At 48.7% G+C, this 19,338-nt stretch overlaps 10 protein-coding genes across 10 annotated transcripts; 7 read left to right on the forward strand and 3 right to left on the reverse strand.

The window, feature by feature from the left end:
- Positions 1–229: 229 nt before the first annotated feature.
- Positions 230–2,535, forward strand: EDB91DRAFT_1260383 (Carboxylesterase; the record flags this gene model as incomplete). Its single annotated transcript, XM_041324404.1, has 6 exons — positions 230–894; positions 951–1,097; positions 1,150–1,264; positions 1,317–1,535; positions 1,590–2,231; positions 2,284–2,535. The coding sequence occupies exons 1-6, from the start codon at positions 563–565 to the stop codon at positions 2,533–2,535; spliced, it is 1,707 nt and encodes a 568-aa protein (XP_041184163.1). The 5' UTR covers positions 230–562.
- Positions 2,536–2,579: 44 nt separating this feature from the next.
- Positions 2,580–4,141, reverse strand: EDB91DRAFT_8759 (uncharacterized protein). Its single transcript, XM_041328680.1, has 6 exons — positions 4,067–4,141; positions 3,811–4,009; positions 3,498–3,757; positions 3,383–3,447; positions 3,030–3,313; positions 2,580–2,969 (listed from the first exon to the last, which is right to left on the reverse strand). The coding sequence occupies exons 2-6, from the start codon at positions 3,937–3,939 to the stop codon at positions 2,889–2,891; spliced, it is 819 nt and encodes a 272-aa protein (XP_041184164.1). The 5' UTR covers positions 3,940–4,009; positions 4,067–4,141; the 3' UTR covers positions 2,580–2,888.
- Positions 4,142–4,187: 46 nt separating this feature from the next.
- Positions 4,188–6,175, forward strand: EDB91DRAFT_8344 (HAD-like domain-containing protein). The gene is made up of 14 exons (XM_041328552.1): positions 4,188–4,238; positions 4,304–4,403; positions 4,457–4,542; positions 4,611–4,718; positions 4,774–4,850; positions 4,903–5,094; positions 5,148–5,262; positions 5,316–5,391; positions 5,441–5,450; positions 5,498–5,603; positions 5,656–5,689; positions 5,738–5,896; positions 5,952–6,068; positions 6,121–6,175. The coding sequence occupies exons 2-13, from the start codon at positions 4,380–4,382 to the stop codon at positions 5,988–5,990; spliced, it is 1,026 nt and encodes a 341-aa protein (XP_041184165.1). The 5' UTR covers positions 4,188–4,238; positions 4,304–4,379; the 3' UTR covers positions 5,991–6,068; positions 6,121–6,175.
- Positions 6,176–7,830, forward strand: EDB91DRAFT_8647 (uncharacterized protein). The gene is made up of 4 exons (XM_041328641.1): positions 6,176–6,240; positions 6,294–6,902; positions 6,956–7,184; positions 7,240–7,830. Exons 2-4 carry the CDS (start codon positions 6,315–6,317, stop codon positions 7,425–7,427), a joined length of 1,005 nt encoding a protein of 334 aa, XP_041184166.1. The 5' UTR covers positions 6,176–6,240; positions 6,294–6,314; the 3' UTR covers positions 7,428–7,830.
- Positions 7,658–8,740, reverse strand: EDB91DRAFT_1241418 (uncharacterized protein; the record flags this gene model as incomplete). Its single annotated transcript, XM_041322074.1, has 6 exons — positions 7,658–7,725; positions 7,773–7,865; positions 7,923–8,030; positions 8,084–8,298; positions 8,349–8,425; positions 8,483–8,740. 6 exons carry the CDS (start codon positions 8,738–8,740, stop codon positions 7,658–7,660), a joined length of 819 nt encoding a protein of 272 aa, XP_041184167.1.
- A 170-nt stretch (positions 8,741–8,910) lies between these two features.
- On the forward strand, positions 8,911–9,805 carry EDB91DRAFT_1241419 (uncharacterized protein; the record flags this gene model as incomplete). The annotated part of the gene is made up of 5 exons (XM_041322075.1): positions 8,911–8,968; positions 9,022–9,165; positions 9,217–9,222; positions 9,275–9,424; positions 9,474–9,805. 5 exons carry the CDS (start codon positions 8,911–8,913, stop codon positions 9,803–9,805), a joined length of 690 nt encoding a protein of 229 aa, XP_041184168.1.
- Positions 9,806–10,389: 584 nt separating this feature from the next.
- EDB91DRAFT_1092055 (pyridoxal phosphate-dependent transferase) lies at positions 10,390–12,513 on the forward strand. Its single transcript, XM_041316725.1, has 8 exons — positions 10,390–10,684; positions 10,732–10,863; positions 10,916–11,053; positions 11,102–11,590; positions 11,787–11,948; positions 12,003–12,075; positions 12,126–12,249; positions 12,299–12,513. The coding sequence occupies exons 1-8, from the start codon at positions 10,475–10,477 to the stop codon at positions 12,360–12,362; spliced, it is 1,392 nt and encodes a 463-aa protein (XP_041184169.1). The 5' UTR covers positions 10,390–10,474; the 3' UTR covers positions 12,363–12,513.
- Positions 12,514–12,570: 57 nt separating this feature from the next.
- On the forward strand, positions 12,571–14,360 carry EDB91DRAFT_8847 (uncharacterized protein). The gene is made up of 8 exons (XM_041328711.1): positions 12,571–12,628; positions 12,696–12,865; positions 12,917–12,969; positions 13,022–13,090; positions 13,156–13,228; positions 13,416–13,489; positions 13,537–13,639; positions 13,692–14,360. Exons 1-8 carry the CDS (start codon positions 12,604–12,606, stop codon positions 14,085–14,087), a joined length of 963 nt encoding a protein of 320 aa, XP_041184170.1. The 5' UTR covers positions 12,571–12,603; the 3' UTR covers positions 14,088–14,360.
- A 257-nt stretch (positions 14,361–14,617) lies between these two features.
- Positions 14,618–16,759, reverse strand: EDB91DRAFT_1092070 (uncharacterized protein). Its single transcript, XM_041316726.1, has 9 exons — positions 16,462–16,759; positions 16,123–16,406; positions 15,974–16,073; positions 15,646–15,927; positions 15,399–15,595; positions 15,288–15,352; positions 15,112–15,232; positions 14,980–15,042; positions 14,618–14,928 (listed from the first exon to the last, which is right to left on the reverse strand). The coding sequence occupies exons 1-9, from the start codon at positions 16,638–16,640 to the stop codon at positions 14,633–14,635; spliced, it is 1,587 nt and encodes a 528-aa protein (XP_041184171.1). The 5' UTR covers positions 16,641–16,759; the 3' UTR covers positions 14,618–14,632.
- Positions 16,760–19,184, forward strand: EDB91DRAFT_1092078 (3-hydroxyisobutyryl-coenzyme A hydrolase). Its single transcript, XM_041316727.1, is given in 9 exon segments — positions 16,760–16,972; positions 17,031–17,141; positions 17,208–17,289; positions 17,343–17,406; positions 17,456–17,518; positions 17,553–17,554; positions 17,568–17,763; positions 17,818–18,226; positions 18,284–19,184. 9 exon segments carry the CDS (start codon positions 16,856–16,858, stop codon positions 18,701–18,703), a joined length of 1,464 nt encoding a protein of 487 aa, XP_041184172.1. The 5' UTR covers positions 16,760–16,855; the 3' UTR covers positions 18,704–19,184.
- Positions 19,185–19,338: the final 154 nt, after the last annotated feature.

Below are 19,338 nucleotides of genomic sequence, written 5' to 3' on the forward strand. Positions count from 1 at the left end.
ACACCAGGTAACTTTAGAGCGGCGTGTACAAGGCAAGTTCTGCTTCGAGTTCCTGGATTCACTACATAGTACATTCACTTGCGTTATGCGTTAGGGGATCTGTGGCTCCTCGCAGGATCGAAACACATGTACGCAGTAGTACTATTAGTGATTCAGTTCTAAATCTGGGACTCCATCGGTTCGAAGGTCCAAGCAATCCAGGTTGCGTTGGTGTTTTGCATGTGCAGTTTACGCTTTGAGAACAAAGACCCTGGGTAAAGCGCGGTAAAGCCCTACGGGCGCTTGACGATTCTTGCCTATTCTGCTCCGGATGGTTGGGCATTGTTCTATTCGGGCATGATCTTCCTGCATACCCGCGTCTATTTTCTTGTCGTAACAAGTCGTTCCTTACCAGCTCGCGTACTTTACTCGTGTCTTTCGCACCCTGTCGTCTCGCAGGCACGATCATCAGACTGGATCTGTATTTAAGGGGGCAGCAGTGTTCATTTTACTTCCTCACCAGCGTAGTGTCGGGGGATCTCTACGTCTGGCATAGAAAACATTCTGTCCTTAGACTAGAAGCATGGTCGCGTTTTCAATTATCTCCGCCTTCTCCATGCTTTCGTCACTGCTGCTCGCGTCACTGTCGCATGCATCCCCTGTTCCACGGCCGTTCTTGAACTCCGGGCTATCACTTCCGTCGCTAGATTCCAAAAGTTGGTTCTGCCGTCTCGTCCACACGACACTGGCTGAAAATCTTTGCCTACAAGAAGGGTCGACTGCACTATCTGTGAATACTCCCCTTGGCGTCGCGCAGGGTACCGCCGATGTCTCGGGTGTGAACAGGTTCGCTGTAAAGTATGCTTCCGCAGAACGCTGGTCCCCATCCTCTATGGTGACTGCATGGGCACTCCCGTACGTTAGTCACATCGCGCCTGATTTGCTCCCGATCACATACACTGCACCCACAGCAATGGTTCTACCAATGTCTCTGCGTTGCCGCTTATGTGCCCGCAGCCCTATGTGGATAATTCCACGTTCACCGAGGATTGCCTATCGATGATCCTCTATGTCCCCACCACCTCAGACGAGGACAGTGATGTACCGACTTTGATGTGGTATGTATCATAATCATTCTTTGGTGGTGGTGATCGTCATATAATTTTGCAGGATTCATGGAGGTTCTTTCATGGTCGGATCCGCAACGAATCCTGGCCTAGATGGATCTGCACTGGCACTTGCCACTAATTCGATCGTTGCGGTTATTCAGTACCGCCTGGGAGCTGTAAGTTCTCTCATCGTAATCAATTCATGTCAGCTCACATTGTGCCTTTAAGCTTGGCTTCGTGGCTCCCAACAATCAGACCAACCTTGGTCTGAAAGACGCTGTAAATGCACTCGAATTTTTGACGGCTGTTCTTCCGAGCTTCGGCGGTGACCCACGTAAGATCACTGTAGCCGGCCAAAGCAGTGGTGCGAATATGATTCGCGCCCTTCTTGCTGTGCCTTCTGCACAGTCACTATTCCAATCTGCAATTTTGCAGTCTGATCCCATGGTAAGTGATGGTGTACGCCACCTGGTAAGACCCACAGACTGATTGCTGTGTCAGGACTATGGCTTCCTGTCATCATCTGATCAAGCTCAACTTGAGGAGTACTTCGTGTCGAATCTCGGCTGTGCTGCAACCGACTCAGCATGCCTAAATGCTTTAACCGCGGATACCATCGTCAATGGTGCCGGCCTTTGGCAATTTAATAGCTCCGTTTACGTCGTCCCAGCCGCCACTCAGTCCGAGCCAATGCGTGTTGTGAATGATGGCACCTTCATCACCTCCACCTTGGACTCAACTTCGCCATTCCCCCGCGTTTCCAAGCCCATCTTATTGTCTAACGTTGTTGACGAGGGAGGTTATACGATTTACGGCTCATTCCCTGACCCCATGCCCGAAGCCGAGTACGTTGCTATCATCAACGGCTCGTTCGGCGAGATACGCTACGAGACTCTCGTGAGCTCGCAAAGCTATGCCGTCGGGACCGCTCAAGATGACGACTACCGCCCTCAGCTTCAAGTGCTCGCCACGGACTCGGTCTGGCGATGTGCGACATGGACTTTTGCGCGAAACTGGGTTTCTAATGGTGGAACTGCATACGTAGGAGTGTACACTGTTGGCGCAAGCTACCCCGGCAACGCCGCTGTCTCTTTCTGCACCGAGCCAGGGGTTGTTTGTCACCAAGATGATATCGAGATAGTCGTAAGTCGATACTTGATGTGTTACATTCTTTACAACTGACGTTCTGCGCTAGTTTGGCACTGCTCCCAACCCAACCTCGGCTCAGTCAGCGTTGATTACCGAGATGCAGGCCCGTTACAAGTCATTCTTGTATAGCGGGAACCCAAACCCTGATGAATCATCATACGCGAATTGGCAGGCGGCTGGAAATTCAGACGTCAATGCCATTCTGTTCGGCAGCAACGGCAATGCTCCTATCGGCGCTTGCACCCCATCTTTCTGGGGTCAAAGCGTCGCGTACGATTATCAAGTATTTGATATTTAGAACACTGGTAACGTCCGTATGAATGTTTACGACCTAATGTTGTCTCCCGGACTCTGTATCCGTCTCGTTTATCTTCATCTCCGCTGTTAACTTCATGGATCTCCTTGTTCGTAATGAATTTCGGGTTCTGCTGTTTTTTTATTCCTCTTTATTGTCCACATTTGTTGCTTAACATGTCATACTTTGTAGCCCTTACTCCGTACTCTCTCCGCTAAACGCCGCTGTAGCCAAATTGCTTTCTTCTCTACATACCACCAATCGCATCGTGTTCGATATCACATATGAATAAATTGTGTTGAAACTAACTGACTCCGAAGAAATGGTATATGTGACGGTATTTTAACACGAAGTTCTTACAGTTTGGGGATATGAGCTTCGACCGGGCATTGAGTGAACAAGTCGAAGTTGCGCTGCAAATTTATCTGAGAGAATCCCTGTACGAGCGATTAGATCACTAGCCCATCAGAAACACGAGAAATATGGCGATGCCGTACCGCGCCTTTCCGCTTCACCACCACGCGGTGTAGCCGGCCCTTTGGACCACCTCTCAACTCATCACCCTCGTAGACGAATGCTTCGTCAACTCCGTCATTCACACGGAACACCCGTGGATTGATCACCATCCGCCCGAATGCAGCTTTGGACAACATCCGAATTGCATTTCTCTGACTCTCCGTACTGGTCGGCCCAGTAAGGATGGGACGAAGCGTTTCCATTATGTAGTATTGTGGTGGGAAAAGGCTTATTTGTCCTGTTCTGAACTCCTCTATGGCCGATTCTGGCCGCAGAAATCGCGTTCGGATGACTTCTTGCCCCCCATCAGGGGTCGGAAAGTGTTCTTCCTTACCTGAAGACAACCCATCCGATGCTGAATTCGTAAGGAATGCGACAAAGAACTCCGTACGGAATCGCCTATTTGTCAAATGTAGTTAATGGACTAGGAACGAGGGAAACCTGTTTACCTGGGTGCTGTTGGCGGAGTCACCCACGTAGTGAACGGCAGCAGAGTGTCTACGTTGGCTCTTAGATTGTTGTTCGTAAGAAACGTCGAGAATGACATTTGTCCTCCATGAACAGCTTCTCTAGCCTGAGTAAAATCGACCAATTTGCCCGGAGTATCCGACGAAGCTAGCAGCAATCCTGCTTCTTCGAAGGTTTCTCGGATGGCAGTCCATTCTAGGGATGTATCCTGCTTGGCATCAAAATTGCCACCAGGAAAAACCTCCAATGACAGATGTCTTTGAACAGAGACGGCGAAAGAGTGATTCTGCTCACGTGTGTGCCCGCGAATGACTTCGCCTGTGGGTTGCGCTGAACAAGTAATACTTCGTTGCGACTGTTGACCAGAACGAGGCTTGCTGAAAGACGAGGCTCTGCAGGCTTTGGACTCTCGGTGTGCGTCATCTTAATAGACTCGGACTGAGAGTGGACTGAGAAACTTCTCCGGGAAAGCGATATGTCACCGTGTGCTCTGCTATTCATATATTCATTAACGCAGTCCGTCAAATTGCAATGAACCGCGGTAACGAACTCACAGCAGCTGATAGCTAGGCGGTCTGTGCTTAGCCTTGAACAGAAGTAGAGTACGGCGAGACCTTAACATGGGTTGATAAGTCGTCGAATGTCTAATCACCGGCTCCGGTACCGATGCAGTGCTCATTTCCGGGTGCAGTAACTGGGCCAGAGACTGTAATCGCTTCAAAGTTCAGTCCTTAGGCCTTGACCGTGACAAGTAATTCTTCCTTACGAATTTGCCTCAACCTAACAGATCCCACCCGCCACCTTAGACCACGCGGTACCTGACATCAAAATCGCGTTTATTAACTTGGGCAGTGAAGTAGGCTATGGCCACCGTGACCGTGCTAGAGGTAGGTCTTCGCCATAGCCAATGTTGTCAGTGGTACTTACTCGAATGCACAAGGATGAAGCGATTCCTGAAATGAAGATTCCACTCACCTTCAAATGGTCAGGACGCGAATACCAGGTAGATCTCCTTGGATCGGACAGGTAAGCTGCGGGACCCAACATCTGCCAGCCAGGGATAATCATCCATAGAATCCACTCCGGTTGTCCAGAGTATACGACCTCAAGACTTCGCTGATGAGTTTGACAAAGGTTCCTCCAGAAAGGCAGAAAATCCTAGGTCTCGTGAAAGGAAAGCTACCTCCAGATCAAGAGAGAATGTTAGCATTCGGGAGTTCCTGCACAAGTTGTTCTCTGACCCACATATTTGCGCAGTGCAGATCTACGAATTGCAGGGAAATCATTCACACTTATAGGAACTCCAGAAGGCGACGAGATCAAAGACCCTTCAAGTAAGCCTACCTACTCTTTCCAACTTCGGCGCCTGTACTAACATACGGTCAGAGTTGGAATCCCTTCCTGATGTTGTCAACGACCTTGATGTAGACTTCACCGACAACCTTGCTGCCGCTTCGGTATATATAAATGACCAGCGAAACATTCGCAAAGTCAAAGAAGCAACCGAGAAACTTCAGATTGATATCATTCATCCTCTGCGAGATGGAAAGCGTTTACTCGTGCTTGACATCGATTACAGTAAGACAGTTTTCTTGAGTCTATCCGCTTTCTGAAAAGTAAATCTTATGCAGCTATCTTGGACACCAAACCGCTAACGTCGGGCTCATTGCCTCCTGCAGAATGTGCGAGGCCTGGCCTCCATGAATTCCTAGAGACTATATACCCTTACTACGATATCTGCATTTGGTGAGATTCATTTACTTACCTCATGAGTGTAACCTCTCATAGCCGATAACCAGGTCTCAAACTAGCTGGATATGGCTTGAGACAAAGCTCGTAGAACTGGGCATGATCGGATCCACCAGGAACTATCAGGTTTAATTCCTGCTTTCATGTGGCAAGCGACGGCTGACATCAACTCCAGATTTCATTTGGTACGATCATCACTCCAACTCTCGCATAGCTGATTTAAGATACCTAGTCCTCGACAAAAATTGCATGTTCACTGTCTTTACGGAACGCAATGGTCAACCATATGCACATCATGTCAAGGCACTGCAAATCATTTGGAATCACTTTCCCCAGTTGTCAGTATAGCCTGAATTGGACAAACGAACATGCTTTGACTGTCCTTATTAGTTCAGCAAAGAACACCATTCACGTGGATGACTTGGTAAGAGGGAGGCATGTCAGGTCCTTAACGTCTCTAATTCCGTCGTAGAGTCGGAATTTTGCCTTGAATCCGAACGAAGGACTAAAGATCCATGCCTTCAAGAATGCTCATACAGAGCAGGCTCAAGCTGACCGGGAGCTTGCGAAAATTGCTCGGTACATGGTGCATATTGCTGCTGTAGAGGATTTCCGGACGTTGCGTCATAAGGCATGTGTCGCATGTTTGTCACTCCAAGTTTGCTCAACAGTTTGTCTTTTCTCAGACCTGGAAGCATGAACTAAGACGACTCCCGCAACTGTGACGAAGATACATTCTTTCAGTACGTGTTCAGATCAGGTTGTAAGGATTCATGCCAAGGGACACATGAGTTAGGGATCAAGTATGTTGTACATGATTTTTGTAATGTAACTTTTTTTTTGACAGAACTGTAGTAATATTATGTAATTTGTGTTCCATAATAACTTCTTCACCGTGTCTTCACCCAAGAGCTTATTTATGATTAAGTGGGCTACGAGCTCTCTGCAGTTCAAGAAATCATTTACGGTGGCTAGGTGCGTCATGCCCGTACTATGCATGCGATTTCATTCATGTGTAGAAATTATAGACTCAGCTTTGCTCTCGGTACATGCTTGGAGTTGACCTACGATGGGATCGACTTCGCTGGGCATACGAGTTCGAAGTCGCGATGCGAACAAAGAGCGCGTCTACCTTGAACGGCCTTAGCCGCGAAGAAAAGAAGAAAGCTCAGTGCTCGTTTGAACCAGGCGAAATTGCTCATGTCGATGGTGGCGGTGGAGTCAATGCTGCCTTCTACGAATTCTTGGACCGTCATAAATTTCCACTGACGTCAATGGAACGGCGGTACATGCGCATTCTCATCCACAGCGCCCCCGATATCAGCAAATATTGTCTCGTTCTTCAACGTCTCAGTGCGGATACATTTATCGTGTGTTACATTGCGTCGTTTGGTGGCGTCGTACACGGCACCAACCTATCTCCAATGACTCGGTTTTTTTCCATGGCTATGGGTGATGCACCTTCGTGGCCTCCCAATACAAGGCCTCTGCACGTAATTCCAAGGTGGATTGGATCTGGTTTCATATTTGGTGTTCCCGTGGTCAGGAAAAACCTGTCGAAAACCACTCATACCCGTGCTTGTCTCGCCCACGGAGAGCTGCAAAGGGTAAGGTCTTTTGTTGCAGAACGACTCAAGGCAGGTTCGGTCGCCCGCTTGCTTTGACGTTGTGGAATGAAGTATTTTCACAGCTCTTCCAGCAAGTGCACCAAGAACTGCGTGCGAAGGACAGCGAGTGGCAAAAAGTTCGCAAGAAAACTGGTTTAAAATTTGACGACCATGTGGATCCCAGCGTAATGCTGGACCGCCCAAGCAGGGTAGGCTCCAACCCTACGATACCCAGCAAAGCGCCCGTCGCCGCCGACATTGCGCAATGTTCAAATTTCAAAGGCATGCTTCGGATGAAGCGTGACATTAAAGGCAAGGGTGAAATTTACCTCGCTCGGGATGGATGGTGACACGATTATGTTCTTAGTGCCTTTACACCACAAACATCGATTCCTGGAAGTTCCTCCAAGCAATCACTTAGCCTGGTTGCTGCAATGGCAACGACAAGATATCATGGCTTCACGGCTCTACCTCAAGTGTCTCACACGTCGACCCGACACATGTTATCCTTTACTCCGACACCTTCCATTCCCCTTTCGGTATGTGAGACCTTGAAGATAATAAATCTATTGCGCACCGTGGTGAACGGAGGGAGTTCACTCAGTCCAATTTGGTCTTGCAGTTTACGACGTCAGAACTTTCCTAGTCCTACGTACTTGGTACGTGTTGCAGGAATACTGTGCCCATTCGGCTACACTGGGTACAGTATCATTCAAGATGTGCAGGAGTGTACAATGTCTGAGTATGGCATGATATGACTACATTGTGGAGGTGGCGACAGGACTTTAATATACTTCTGAGGTTGTAACACCGTTCACAACGAGATCGAAAGTCATCACGGAGGATGGCGGTACTAAAGACATCTGAGTATGGATTTGTGTCGATAGCTTTGTCACATACCAGGTTTTGTAGCAATGAGAGCAGGTAGAGAAGCATTCGGGGGTCGCAATACACCACTGGCGCCGTCGAACTGCCAGTGGTTGTTGTTCGCAACTTCAGTCAAGAACGGCAGTTCAGCAAGTATAATATGACGTTAGATATCGAGCTCACTTGAAAGCACCTCCTGCCGTCCCAGCCCAAGTAATTTCTGAGCTTCCGTGACATGGAGGCATGCAAACGCTCGCGAAGCAAGCGCGAACGTTTTCCTACGGAATGCATCTGACGACAAATTCGATGGAACGAAAAACTGATTGGAAGCTACCTGCACATACCGAGGAAGCTGTTAACCAGTAGAGCAACAGTTTTTCCCAGCCTTGGATCAGGAAAGTCGCTTTGCTGCGACATCTGGAACAGCTCTTGGGCTCGCGAGTAAGTGTTTTCATACTTTCGTTCTAAAGCGGACGCCAAGAGCGCAGCAAGTGCGTGCGACAGGGGATGCAAGGAGACATTATCAGGTAGACGTGCAAGGGCATGCTGAGCGGGTGTCCTGAAACGAGTGTTACAAAGGTGTACAATTAGGTGAATGGTCTTACAGACAAGTCGTCCATCACCATATAAGCCAGAACTAAGGGGGCAATCAAAAGCAATCTGGTGAAACTTTTGTCATTAGAACCCTGTTACATTATCGAAATGTCGACATATTCATAAGAGGTGTTTCAAGAAGCGCTCACGTTCAAGTCGTGGAGTTCAGCGATGTTAATGATGCCAATGAAGTTCCTTTGCTCGGCCAGATCAGATAGCTGGGGGAAAACTTGTTGATATATATCTTGGGCAGCGGGGAGCTGAGGGGCGATTTCCACGCTGCGGCCTGGGCTGTTGGATGATGTGGTGGCGTGCAAGGATTCCGCCGAGGAGGCAATGGAGTCTCGAGCTTCATCACGAAGCTCTGTCGCGCTCATGGGAGGTGGTGTGGGTGGTGCTTGAGCCATACTTCGGGTTGGTGCTGATCAGGCTGAACACTTAAGTAGTAGATCCTATTCAGCTGCTGCTTATCTAAGTGGTCCACAGTAAGTAAGTACGCGTGCAACTTATTCGCACTGCAAACTACATAGTCGCCCAATAGAAGGAAGACAGTCGTTCCTTCGGTATCGCTTCAGACATGGATGTACTCGATGGCGAGGTCGAATCGATCATATATATTGCAAGAGAAATATCAGGTAGGTTCGAGCCGAGCGAGCCTTACCAGCAAGCGTTTCATCAGCACACGTAGTCTACAAGATTCCCCATCTGAAGGCCAACGAGGGACATCGTGCTAACGACTGGGGAGATCTTGCACAACCGCTATGGAAAGGTAGACTGCGCATCATCGAGAAGTCGAGTGGCGCGGCGCTGATGTTTGAAGATGCTCAGACGGGTAAGCATTGTGAACTTGTTATCGCGTAGTGGACGATTAACGCGACTACAGGCGAATGTATGTTTCAACATGAACTCGTGGTAATTATAGTGTCCTGATGTAGAGTCAGTATTTGCGCGTGCACCTTATGACCCTCTTAAACCATGCGTGGAAGCCGTCCTTGATTCATCCAGATATTTTGTAATCAGGGTGGAGGATGCTGGCAAGAAGGCTTACATTGGGATGGGATTCGCTGAGCGGACAGATAGCTTTGATTTCAGTGAGCGTTTTGATTTTGATCTGCTTGCTGTTTTGACATATGCTCTTAGACGTTGCACTGCAAGATCACACCAAGTGGGTCTTGGAAACGGTGAAATTAACGTCTCTCACTTACAATATACCTATGCCTAGACGTTTGAAAGCTGCTTTGAGCCCTCCTAGCCCCTCTGAAGAAACCCTCTCTCCTCATATTCCGGTTGGTCCAAAGAAGGACTACTCTTTGAAGGAAGGCCAGACGTTCTCCATATCTATTCCAGGAAAATCTGGTAAACTGTCAACACCTGGGACCAGTTTACTAGGTTCCTCTACCCAAAGCGATGGTAGCTCAGGAGGGGCAGTACCGCTATTACCGCCCCCACCTTCGTCAGGAAGGAGGAAATGATCAAGTATTATGGCATTTGTTGTACCCACTGTTTTTCCGTGAAGGCGGAATTGGCACTACACTACAAGACACCAAAATTATACAAATTTAAACAACCCTGGGTTATGATCTCTCTTCGGCGGAAACCTCTGGACTTCGGAAAGCTTGTATAATCAAAAAAGACACACAGGCAAGTGCCTTGACATATGGGAGGTGGTTGATTTGTATGCTTTACTTGTTCAAGTTGCTACATACTCACTTTGGGCCCCATCGTAAACGAACATGTTACGCGGTCAAGGCTATAGACAGACGTACGCATATTTCAAGTACTCTCGGTAGGACATAGATCGGCGACAGACGAAAACTGCCATCTTGCAAGACGCTGATTCTGTGTTATGTATGTAATTTAGATGTTGGGTGCGAGTCCAGAACCTCCAGCCTTCACTCAGTCCTCGGACTGTACACTATGTACACTGATGAGCTGTAAAACAACAAGCTTGTGTGATAGAACGTGAAGAGGGGATAAACTTAGACTCCGTATTATGTAACTATCTTTCACGTGACCCCATTAGACTTGCTGACAATTCCATTCATTCTCGCAGTGCTCTTCGCCAGCATTGCGACTAGCTTCTTGTTCTTCTCCATCTTCAGATTCTCCTATCTGATTAACGGGAAACGTCCGCACTCAGGATGCTGTCCAGAGTCACCCCCAGCGTGATAGTACAAACTACTCTCAGAAGCTCCGTACGACGGGCTGCTGTTTGCGCTCGCAGAGGCTTCGTACAACCCTCTGGCGCAGACCGTGCACGCGTCATCGAAGACATGCACTTCAAGCTCGAGGTTCCACATCGTGAGAACAGCGTCACACAAAAGACACGTCCCATATACCTCGACATGCAGGTATGCCCATGTAATTATATATTATTTGGTGTATTGACAAGGTCCAGGCCACGACTCCTGTCGACCCCCGTGTTCTCGATGCCATGTTGCCATACCTAACAGACCAGTACGGCAATCCACACAGTCGAACCCATGCATATGGATGGGAAGCGGAACAGGCTATTGAGGTTGCACGCAAGGTAAGTCGACTGAGTTTATGAGCACAAAAAATGTCCATTCAACATCTTCCAGCAAGTAGCAGACCTTATTGGAGCTGAGGCCAAGGACATCGTCTTCACTTCTGGTGCTACCGAGACCAATAACATGGCCATTAAGGGTGTCGCACGGTTCAACAAAGACAAGAAAAGACACATCATCACGACGCAGACGGTGAGTCGAGCCGCTTGGTTTCATGACAAACGCTAATCGTCCCTGAAGGAGCACAAATGCGTCTTGGATTCCTGCAGGAAACTCAGCGAGGAAGAATTTGAAATCACCTATCTTCCTGTCGAGTCTGATGGCTTAGTCAATCTTCAGACTCTCGAGGCCGCCATCCGCCCTGACACTTCCCTCATTTCCATCATGACAGTAAACAACGAGACCGGTGTCATCCAACCAATGAAGGAAATTGGTGCCATTGTAAGAAAGCATCGTGGCGTATACCTTCACACCGATGCGGCGCAAGCTGTGGGAAAAATACCTATCGACGTTAATGAAGCCAACATCGACCTGATGAGCATTTCAGGCCATAAACTCTATGGTCCGAAGGGAGTAGGAGCTGCTTATGTCCGCCGGAGACCGCGGGTGCGATTGGAACCGATTTTGAGTGGGGGAGGACAAGAGCGTGGACTGCGCAGTGGTACCCTACCCACGGCGCTGGCGGTTGGCATGGGCGAGGCAGCACGCATAGCTAAGCTGGAGATGGCGGTGAGTTCTTGTTCTTTGCACAACTTATGATGAAATCCGCACATGCAATTTTAATGGCGCTTGAACCAAGTGGCGTGATGCTCTAGGCTCAAGGCCGTACGAGCCGCTAGCTTGGTGACGATGCCTGTGCAGGGGTACTGATCAAACTTCCCGTCCATCAATTCACCTCCCATCCCTCATCTGATATATATTCAAGAGGGACCACGCGCGGATCAAGCAGTTGTCAGATAGGTTAATCCAAGGCATCAATTCCCAAGTCGAGCATGTAGTTCGAAATGGAGATATCAATGGATACCCAGGATGCGTGAATCTTTCATTCTCATACGTTGAAGGCGAAAGCCTTCTCATGGCCTTGAAAGTAAGCATAGTGGCACACCTCTGGTGAGGGAAATTCTCATGGTTTTTGTTGCAGGAGATCGCTTTGTCTTCTGGCAGTGCATGTACATCTGCGTCTCTGGAACCTTCATACGTCCTTCGTGCTCTTGGTATGTTTTCTTCGTGCATGGGCATGTCATAGTGCCTGACAGTCAATTAGGAGCGGCAGAGGATATGGCACATTCGTCCTTACGCTTTGGCATCGGTCGTTTCACCACCGAAGCGGAAATTGATTTCGTGATAAATCACATCGTTCGCGTCGTCACCAGGCTTCGTGATATGAGGTACGGACTCACTCGCATTTCAGTGTGCTGTGCTCATCGCCCCATCCAGTCCTTTGTGGGAGATGGTGCAGGAAGGCATTGACATCAACTCAATTAACTGGTCTCAACATTAATTTATACTTCTGGATTCGTCATGGTGCACGTTCCGCCTTGCGTTGACATATTTGAGGACTGTCTTGCCTATAACTTTATGTACAACGATATTTGAACGAAATAAAGAACTTTCTAAGGATGCTCGCAAGTAGCGGTATCCGAGGTCTTGTCCGTGCGCGATGCCCAAATTCTTGGCAAACAATCGAACATAATGGCGAGTTAAAACTCCGCCACAACTGAACTCCTTCACTTTCAACCACCATGGCAAGACGCTTGTACCTTGGCAGTATGAAAATTTTCTTCTAGTCAGATCCTACACAAAACAATTCTGATCATTGTTTGTGCTTGCACAGGACTTCCCCCCGATGCCCGTTCTGATGACGTGGCTAAGTTTTTCGATGGCTATGGCCGTATCATTGACTGTCGTGTCATGACCGGTTCGTCGGACAAGAGGCGCGCGCCAAATGCGGAACTCACTGGACCTCCATCAGGATTCGGTTTTGTCGAGTTTGAAAGCTCAAAGGTGGATCTAGCCACCATGTATCACGGTGATCAGTATGCCAAACTTTTCTAGGATGCTGAGGATGCTGTGCATCATTTCAACGGCAAGCCATTCATGGGAGCCAAGTTCGTACCTTAATCACCTGCGATGTCTTAACTCATTTATTTTTTGATCTAGTATCGTGGTTGAATTCGCAAAAGAAAGTCGCCCCCGCCGGGATGTCTATGAGAGCGACCGTGGCTTCGGGTATATTTGTTGACTGACAAGGTCCTTACCGTGCTGTTTCCCTGACAAGTTGCATTTTTATTTAGGGCCGCTCGCTCCCGCAGGCCTCCCGGTATCCGCCTCATTGTTTCGGGTATTTCTCGCGACACTAGCTGGCAGGTATGATGTTCTTTTGGTTTGCACCATTGGCAGTGTTCGCAGAGCATATGGCGCTTCCATATCTCTGGAGATCGATTCGGCTGGTCATTTTGGAACCTGGAAGGACCGCCAGTATTTCGTTGATGTTCACTTTCGCCGGATTTGCCCCAAACCCAACAACGATCCTGACCTTACACTCCTCACTCAGGACTTGAAGGACTTTGGACGCGAGGCTGGTAGCGTGTCGTTTGCTGACATTGATCGTGATAACCCTGGCCAGGGGTGCGTGAACCGAAGCTATGTGCTGTCTCGAGCTGACAGTCTCGTAGTATTCTTGAATATCTATCGCGAGATGATGCAGACCGTGCCGTCAAGGATTTGGACGGTAAAGACCTGCGCGGTAGACCTGTTCGCGTTGCTTATGATGATGCCGTAAGTTGATTCCTGAGGTTTCTGTGCGATTTACCTTACCTGTATCTCCCAGCGTGGTGGACCTGATAACTACAGGCGGGAGGATCGTCGTGAGGAACGTCCTCGTGACGACCGATACAAAGAAGAACGCTACTACAGGGATGATCGTCCATCCTATCGCCGCGAGCGATCTCGATCGCCTCCTCGTCGCAATGATTACGATGATCGTCGCCCCAGGTCTCCGCCTCCGCCGCGGAGGGATCCTGATGAGAGAAAACCTGCAGGGTACGATGATTACCGACGGGGAGGTTATGATGATGACCGCAGAGCCCCTGATTATTATTATGACCGTCGCAGGGACGATGATCGGCGACGTGAAGACCGCAGTGGCAGACGCGACGAGAAGGACGATCGGTACGACGACAGGGCAATGAGGCACGCAAATGGCGATGGTGGATGGGCGCGTTAAAGGATATAGGCAGCCGCTGGATATTTTGCACTTGGCCGAGGGGCACCCCGTCCGTTATTGGTTTCCTCCTCTTATGATGGTCATGGTCTCCTCGAGGTTGGCGTTGGCGTATGTTGGGTCGAACCGGAGAACTGTTTTTTGTCTTACAGAGGTCATTTCCCTCTTGGTCCGTATGTCGAACGATTATGGTCCCGAATTTGGCGTGGAACCTGTACGTCAGCTGAAGGAGATCCCAGGCAGCGCGTGAGAATTGACGTGGGCATCATCTTCCGAATCGGTGGCGGAAACTGGCGCGAACAGTGACGGAATTAAAGAAGACTTCACGTGCCTACCTTGGTACCTAGGAACCGTTTTCCCTGAATTTGCCCACTAATGTGATCGTGTCCTTCATTCGTGATGCAGGACACGTCACCGCACGATGATTGACGTTTTGGGATATTGCAGACTTTTATGTCTTCAGGTGTGTCACTCTACTCACATCTATTCCTGGGGTTGTCTATTCCTAGAGCATGTACGAACTTAAGTCATACATGTGTAATCAAGATTCAGTTTTGCTGCGCCATGTGTACAACGATATGTGAACCACTCTCTATTCCCCACCATCCTAATTCTTGATCATCATTTTGAAGAAGAGCTAGTGTATCATCGCTCATTCTCAACCATACATGTATATTGTTCCTGGGGATTTTGCATGCTCCCAGAGCTTTCATCACTCTGAGGCGGAAAGGCCCTAATTTCATTGTAGAGAGCACGCGCAGCGAAGCTGATGTGATGAGATCCCCCTCCAATTCCTGGGTAAAATGGGCCCCGGGAGGCTCAGAGCAGTGGTGAACTTTCACCTCTGTGGGTACAGTTCAAAAGGCGGTGACGCGACCATCCTACAAGGACCTACCAATCAGATATCTACTGAGTCTGCCGTCACGATTAGCTGTTGACTCAGCAGGTCTACCGTGCTCTGTGGTACATAGCAAAATCACAAGGCATGATTAATATAGAAGTGACTCGGTGGAGTCAAGACACTGACTCATGCACAGCGTCTTCCATTGTCGATGTTCCTTCATTTTGTCTTCATCCCGCCCAGGCACGGTCTTTGCAACGAAAGAAAGATAAAATAATTCACTGTCTGATCGTTCCTTTGCCGAGATCTTGATGACAAGGGATATCAAACTCCAGGCACCGCAGCGTTGGTCCTGTGCTTACCGCAGTTGCGTCAAGGACCCGCAAGGGCGGAATCTTTGCTATGACTTGCTGCCTTGCAGAAAATGCTGTGGTCAATGAGCATGTGCTTACTCGGAGAAGACTTGCGCTAACCCTCAGTCAGTGGATTGTTAGCGAGGCTCAGCGTTTCGAGTTGGGGACACCACTCATATAATTGGTCGATATCGCGCGAATTATGGAGTTTGTTGCTGGAAAGAGAGAGAACTTTAAGTCCGCGCAGATGCGAAGGACAAGAGCTCCGAGGAGGGATCATTTCAATGCCGTTAGATGAAAGTATAAGTCGTTGTAATCTGCGGTACCGCATGAGCTTATTGACAACCCCACAAACACTGACACATACGAAGTACACGGCGTTAATGCTTCGCTTATATGGCGCCAATCTTCTAACTGGTTGCTATCGAAATTGAGGATCTCGATGCGGGATAGCACTGCAGAAATCTTCGCATGCGATAGGAAAGTAAGTCCATTGTATCCGAGTTCTGCTATGCGAAGTTGAGGCATGAATACTGCTATGCTTGTAAATTCTTCCCATGAAGTCCAGGTGCCGTTCAGCTGGATCTCAGAGAGTCGCAGGCAAGCCGATGCGGGCAGCTGAGATGGGGGCGGCCTCAGCCGGTTACGACTATTTGCAGCGTCAGTATTTCGAAAGAGGGAAACACAAGGCTAACTTCAGCGCTAGCCGCTCGAGCTGAGGCAGTTCAGCGGTTATCATCGCCACAACGTCCCAACTGGACAAGAGCGTCGCGGATAGATCCAGACCGCGGATGTCTTGACCGTGTCAGTCGTGTGATATTTGCGGAGATATCCACTGACTCACTAGGGCATGTCGATAGGATTTCCCCTGGGTCGTTCCCGGTAGAAACCATCTCATTGTCGAGGCTCACTTCTCGCAGTCGCTCTAGATTTGCAAATTTGCCTCGGATCTTATCCAAGTCTACAGCTTCAACCTCTATAGCACCATTTGAGGAGCCCAAAACGATCTTCTCCTGTGACGCAGTCCCATGCACGGTTTCGACATACTTGTTATTCAATGCTTGCAAAAATGAACACCCGCAGCAAATGGAAGAAGATGGGCGAATGAAGGATCCGCTGTTAGATACTCTTGTGGTCGCTGAGCGCTTTGCATTAATGTATAACGATATGTTCTTGATCTTACCGGCACTCAAAGTATCGTTTCCCATCCTTTATGCCATCATGTTTGCCGCGATTTGAGTCGTCCCATTCGACGCCAAGCCAGAGACCGGTTGTGCCGTCGACTGGTCCAACGTACTTGACAGTTCCGAAATAACCTGATAGAATGTATATTCTTGACCCCTCCGCGGGAAGTACATGCATCGGTCGAAGTGGTCCGCTAAGTGACAATTTTGTACTGGACGGCGGACGCTACAAGCTGTAGCGCAGTGAGGATCCTTAATCGGTTGTGCGTATAACGTAAGCATCGCCTCTGGGGTTCTCGTCGGATACACGGTACTCCGAAAATCCCAGCATAGAAGTTGCGGGTGACGGGCTTTCTAAAACTGTCCTTCAGTTGAACACCTAGTTCTCTTAGTATGCTGGCTACTGCTCTGGCGAAAATGTCGCGTAACGGTGTATCAGCAGCTCTTGCTAGAACAGGTGCAGTTGCTGCTCACATGTCTACCAGCGCTCAGGCAGCACAGCTAGAGCAAGTAAGTTCCTTGCTTGTATTATTCTCATCAGTCCCTTGAGAATCGCACTTGCATACAGTCGGTGCTCTTTGAGTCGAATGGCGCTACACGCACCTATGTCTTGAACCGAGCAAGCAAATTGAACGCTCTCAATGCTGACATGCTCAAGTTGATGAGACCTCAACTGGAGGTGAGAGTTCCAGACCACGCAAGCATGCGAAAATGCAGGCTCTTACTAAAATCATTGATTTTCTAGCAATGGTCAAAATCCGACTTATGCAAGATTATCGTCGGGACAGGTGTCGGCCGTGCATTTTGCGCGGGAGGTGATGTTGCAAGTGCGTTCTAGCGTTCAATTCCACATGAACACTTGCTGACTAACTTCGCACAGCTGTATTACAGCATTCACTGGATGTTGCCACTCGTCCAAAGGCCATAGAATTCTTCAAAGACGAGTGGGTTAATGAACCGAGCTCCGGACCGCTTGAATGACTTATCCTGCAGATTTGAAATGGACTACATTTTGTCTGCGTTGCCGAAGCCATATGTAACCATTTTGGATGGTATCACAAGTTGGTGTTTTCGTTTCGCACAGCATGCATAGCACTCACATTACCAGTGGGCGGAGGAGTCGGGCTTGCTGTTGGCGCTCCTTTTCGTGTTGCAACGGAGAAGTCGGTATTTGCTATGCCAGAAACCAAGATAGGTTACTGCCCCGATGTCGGAGCAAGCTTCTTCTTGTCCAAGATCGACGGTGAAATTGGCACATATCTTTCCCTGACCTCGGAAACTCTCACTGGCAGAGAAGTCTTGTAAGTGGGACAAACTTTTTCCAGACAGGGTCGCAGGCTTATGATTTTTGGTAGTGAACTAGGATTTGCTACTCACTTCGTATCGTCAAGAACGGTGCCCAATCTGCTAACTCGTTTATCTGATTTAGAGGATCCTTCTTCTGCCATGATTGATAAGACCATCGAGGACCATCACGCGAAACGCCTTCCAGACGAACCGGTTGGAAAGCTGACGGGTCGTACGCGCCAGGCTCTTGACATGGCATTCCGACACAATACAGTTGAGGAGATTGTGGAAGATCTCACAAAGCTCACCGCAACCTCCGACGAGACAGTAGCCAAGTGGGCCTCGGAAACACTAAAGACCTTGCATATGCGAAGTCCGACTAGCCTCAAGGTAGCACTGGAAGCGGTCCGGCGCGGGAAGGAGATGACTCTTCTCGAAGCCCTTCAAATGGAAATGGGTATCGCCACAGCTTACTGTGTAAGTTCTTAGACTCGATGATTATGTTACGTGACCTAATTAACTTGACAAATACAGAGCGGTGCAAGTACAGATTTCAGTGCAGGAATAACCGCAGTCTTGGTTGACAAAACAAGAGGTCGCCCTACCTGGTCTCCTGACAAGCTCAACGACGTCACGGATTTGATAGTGAGACAATTCTTTGAGAAAGACTCTAGCTACCTTAGCGCCATGCCTATTTTGACACCGCCGGACTTCCTTTTGAGTGGCAAGCAGAATCCGATGCGGTTTGCTCTGCCCAGTGAAGATGCCATCCTACAAATCGTCAAGTCGAAAGCCAGGAAAGATCCCATCTCCCTTTCTGACCTACTGGCACATTTCGACAATCTCCACTCGCGTAAGCAAGGTGTCGCAGAGAAAGTGGTGGAGGTAGTGAGGCGCAGATGTGATGTCATTGGTAATCAAGGTTCGGAGGTCGTTGATTGCAAAGAGCAATAGTCTGCTCCCGTAGTTGCGGCACAGTATACCCTCCTCGATATCACGATTTGCTTATCATGCTGTATGCTTCGCACGCAGCAATTGTCACCACGTCGTCCGCAACCCGGCGGGCCGGAACTCCAGTCTAGCTCTCGGCGATGATCGATGATTGTTTGAACCTTACTATTCATCCCTAAGGAGAAAAGTGTGTGGTGAACATTGATGTTTGACGTTGCGCAATGCGCAGCTTTTCATTATGCTACACTGCCACTACACTAACTCGAACGCTGCCCAAAACTGCATATGTATGATGAAACAATACAACCGAAACTTCCGATATTAGATTGGCTAGATTGCCTCATAATTACTGGACGTACTTGTTCTCCGCTTGTCGCACGATAATAGCTGGGAGACTCCACAGCTAAGTCGATAAAATATAACTGGATTATTTTGAGGTTCTTCAAATTTTGCTGTGCATTTGTGATACATGATGTGACTCGACGTGCGCCTCCGAGGATTGCTGAGACGGCCACAACGAGCAACTTTGAGTAATAATGCTCAGCGTTCGCACAGCAAGTCAACATGAATCCTCACTTGAGCTGAATAAGGAATCTGATATGGGCAAATTTTACCGGAAACTGTTCACACTCCCCACA

This window comes from Suillus paluster (genome assembly GCF_016628075.1).
Source record: "Suillus paluster strain FC165 chromosome Unknown EDB91scaffold_1, whole genome shotgun sequence".
Lineage (NCBI taxonomy): Eukaryota > Fungi > Basidiomycota > Agaricomycetes > Boletales > Suillaceae > Suillus > Suillus paluster.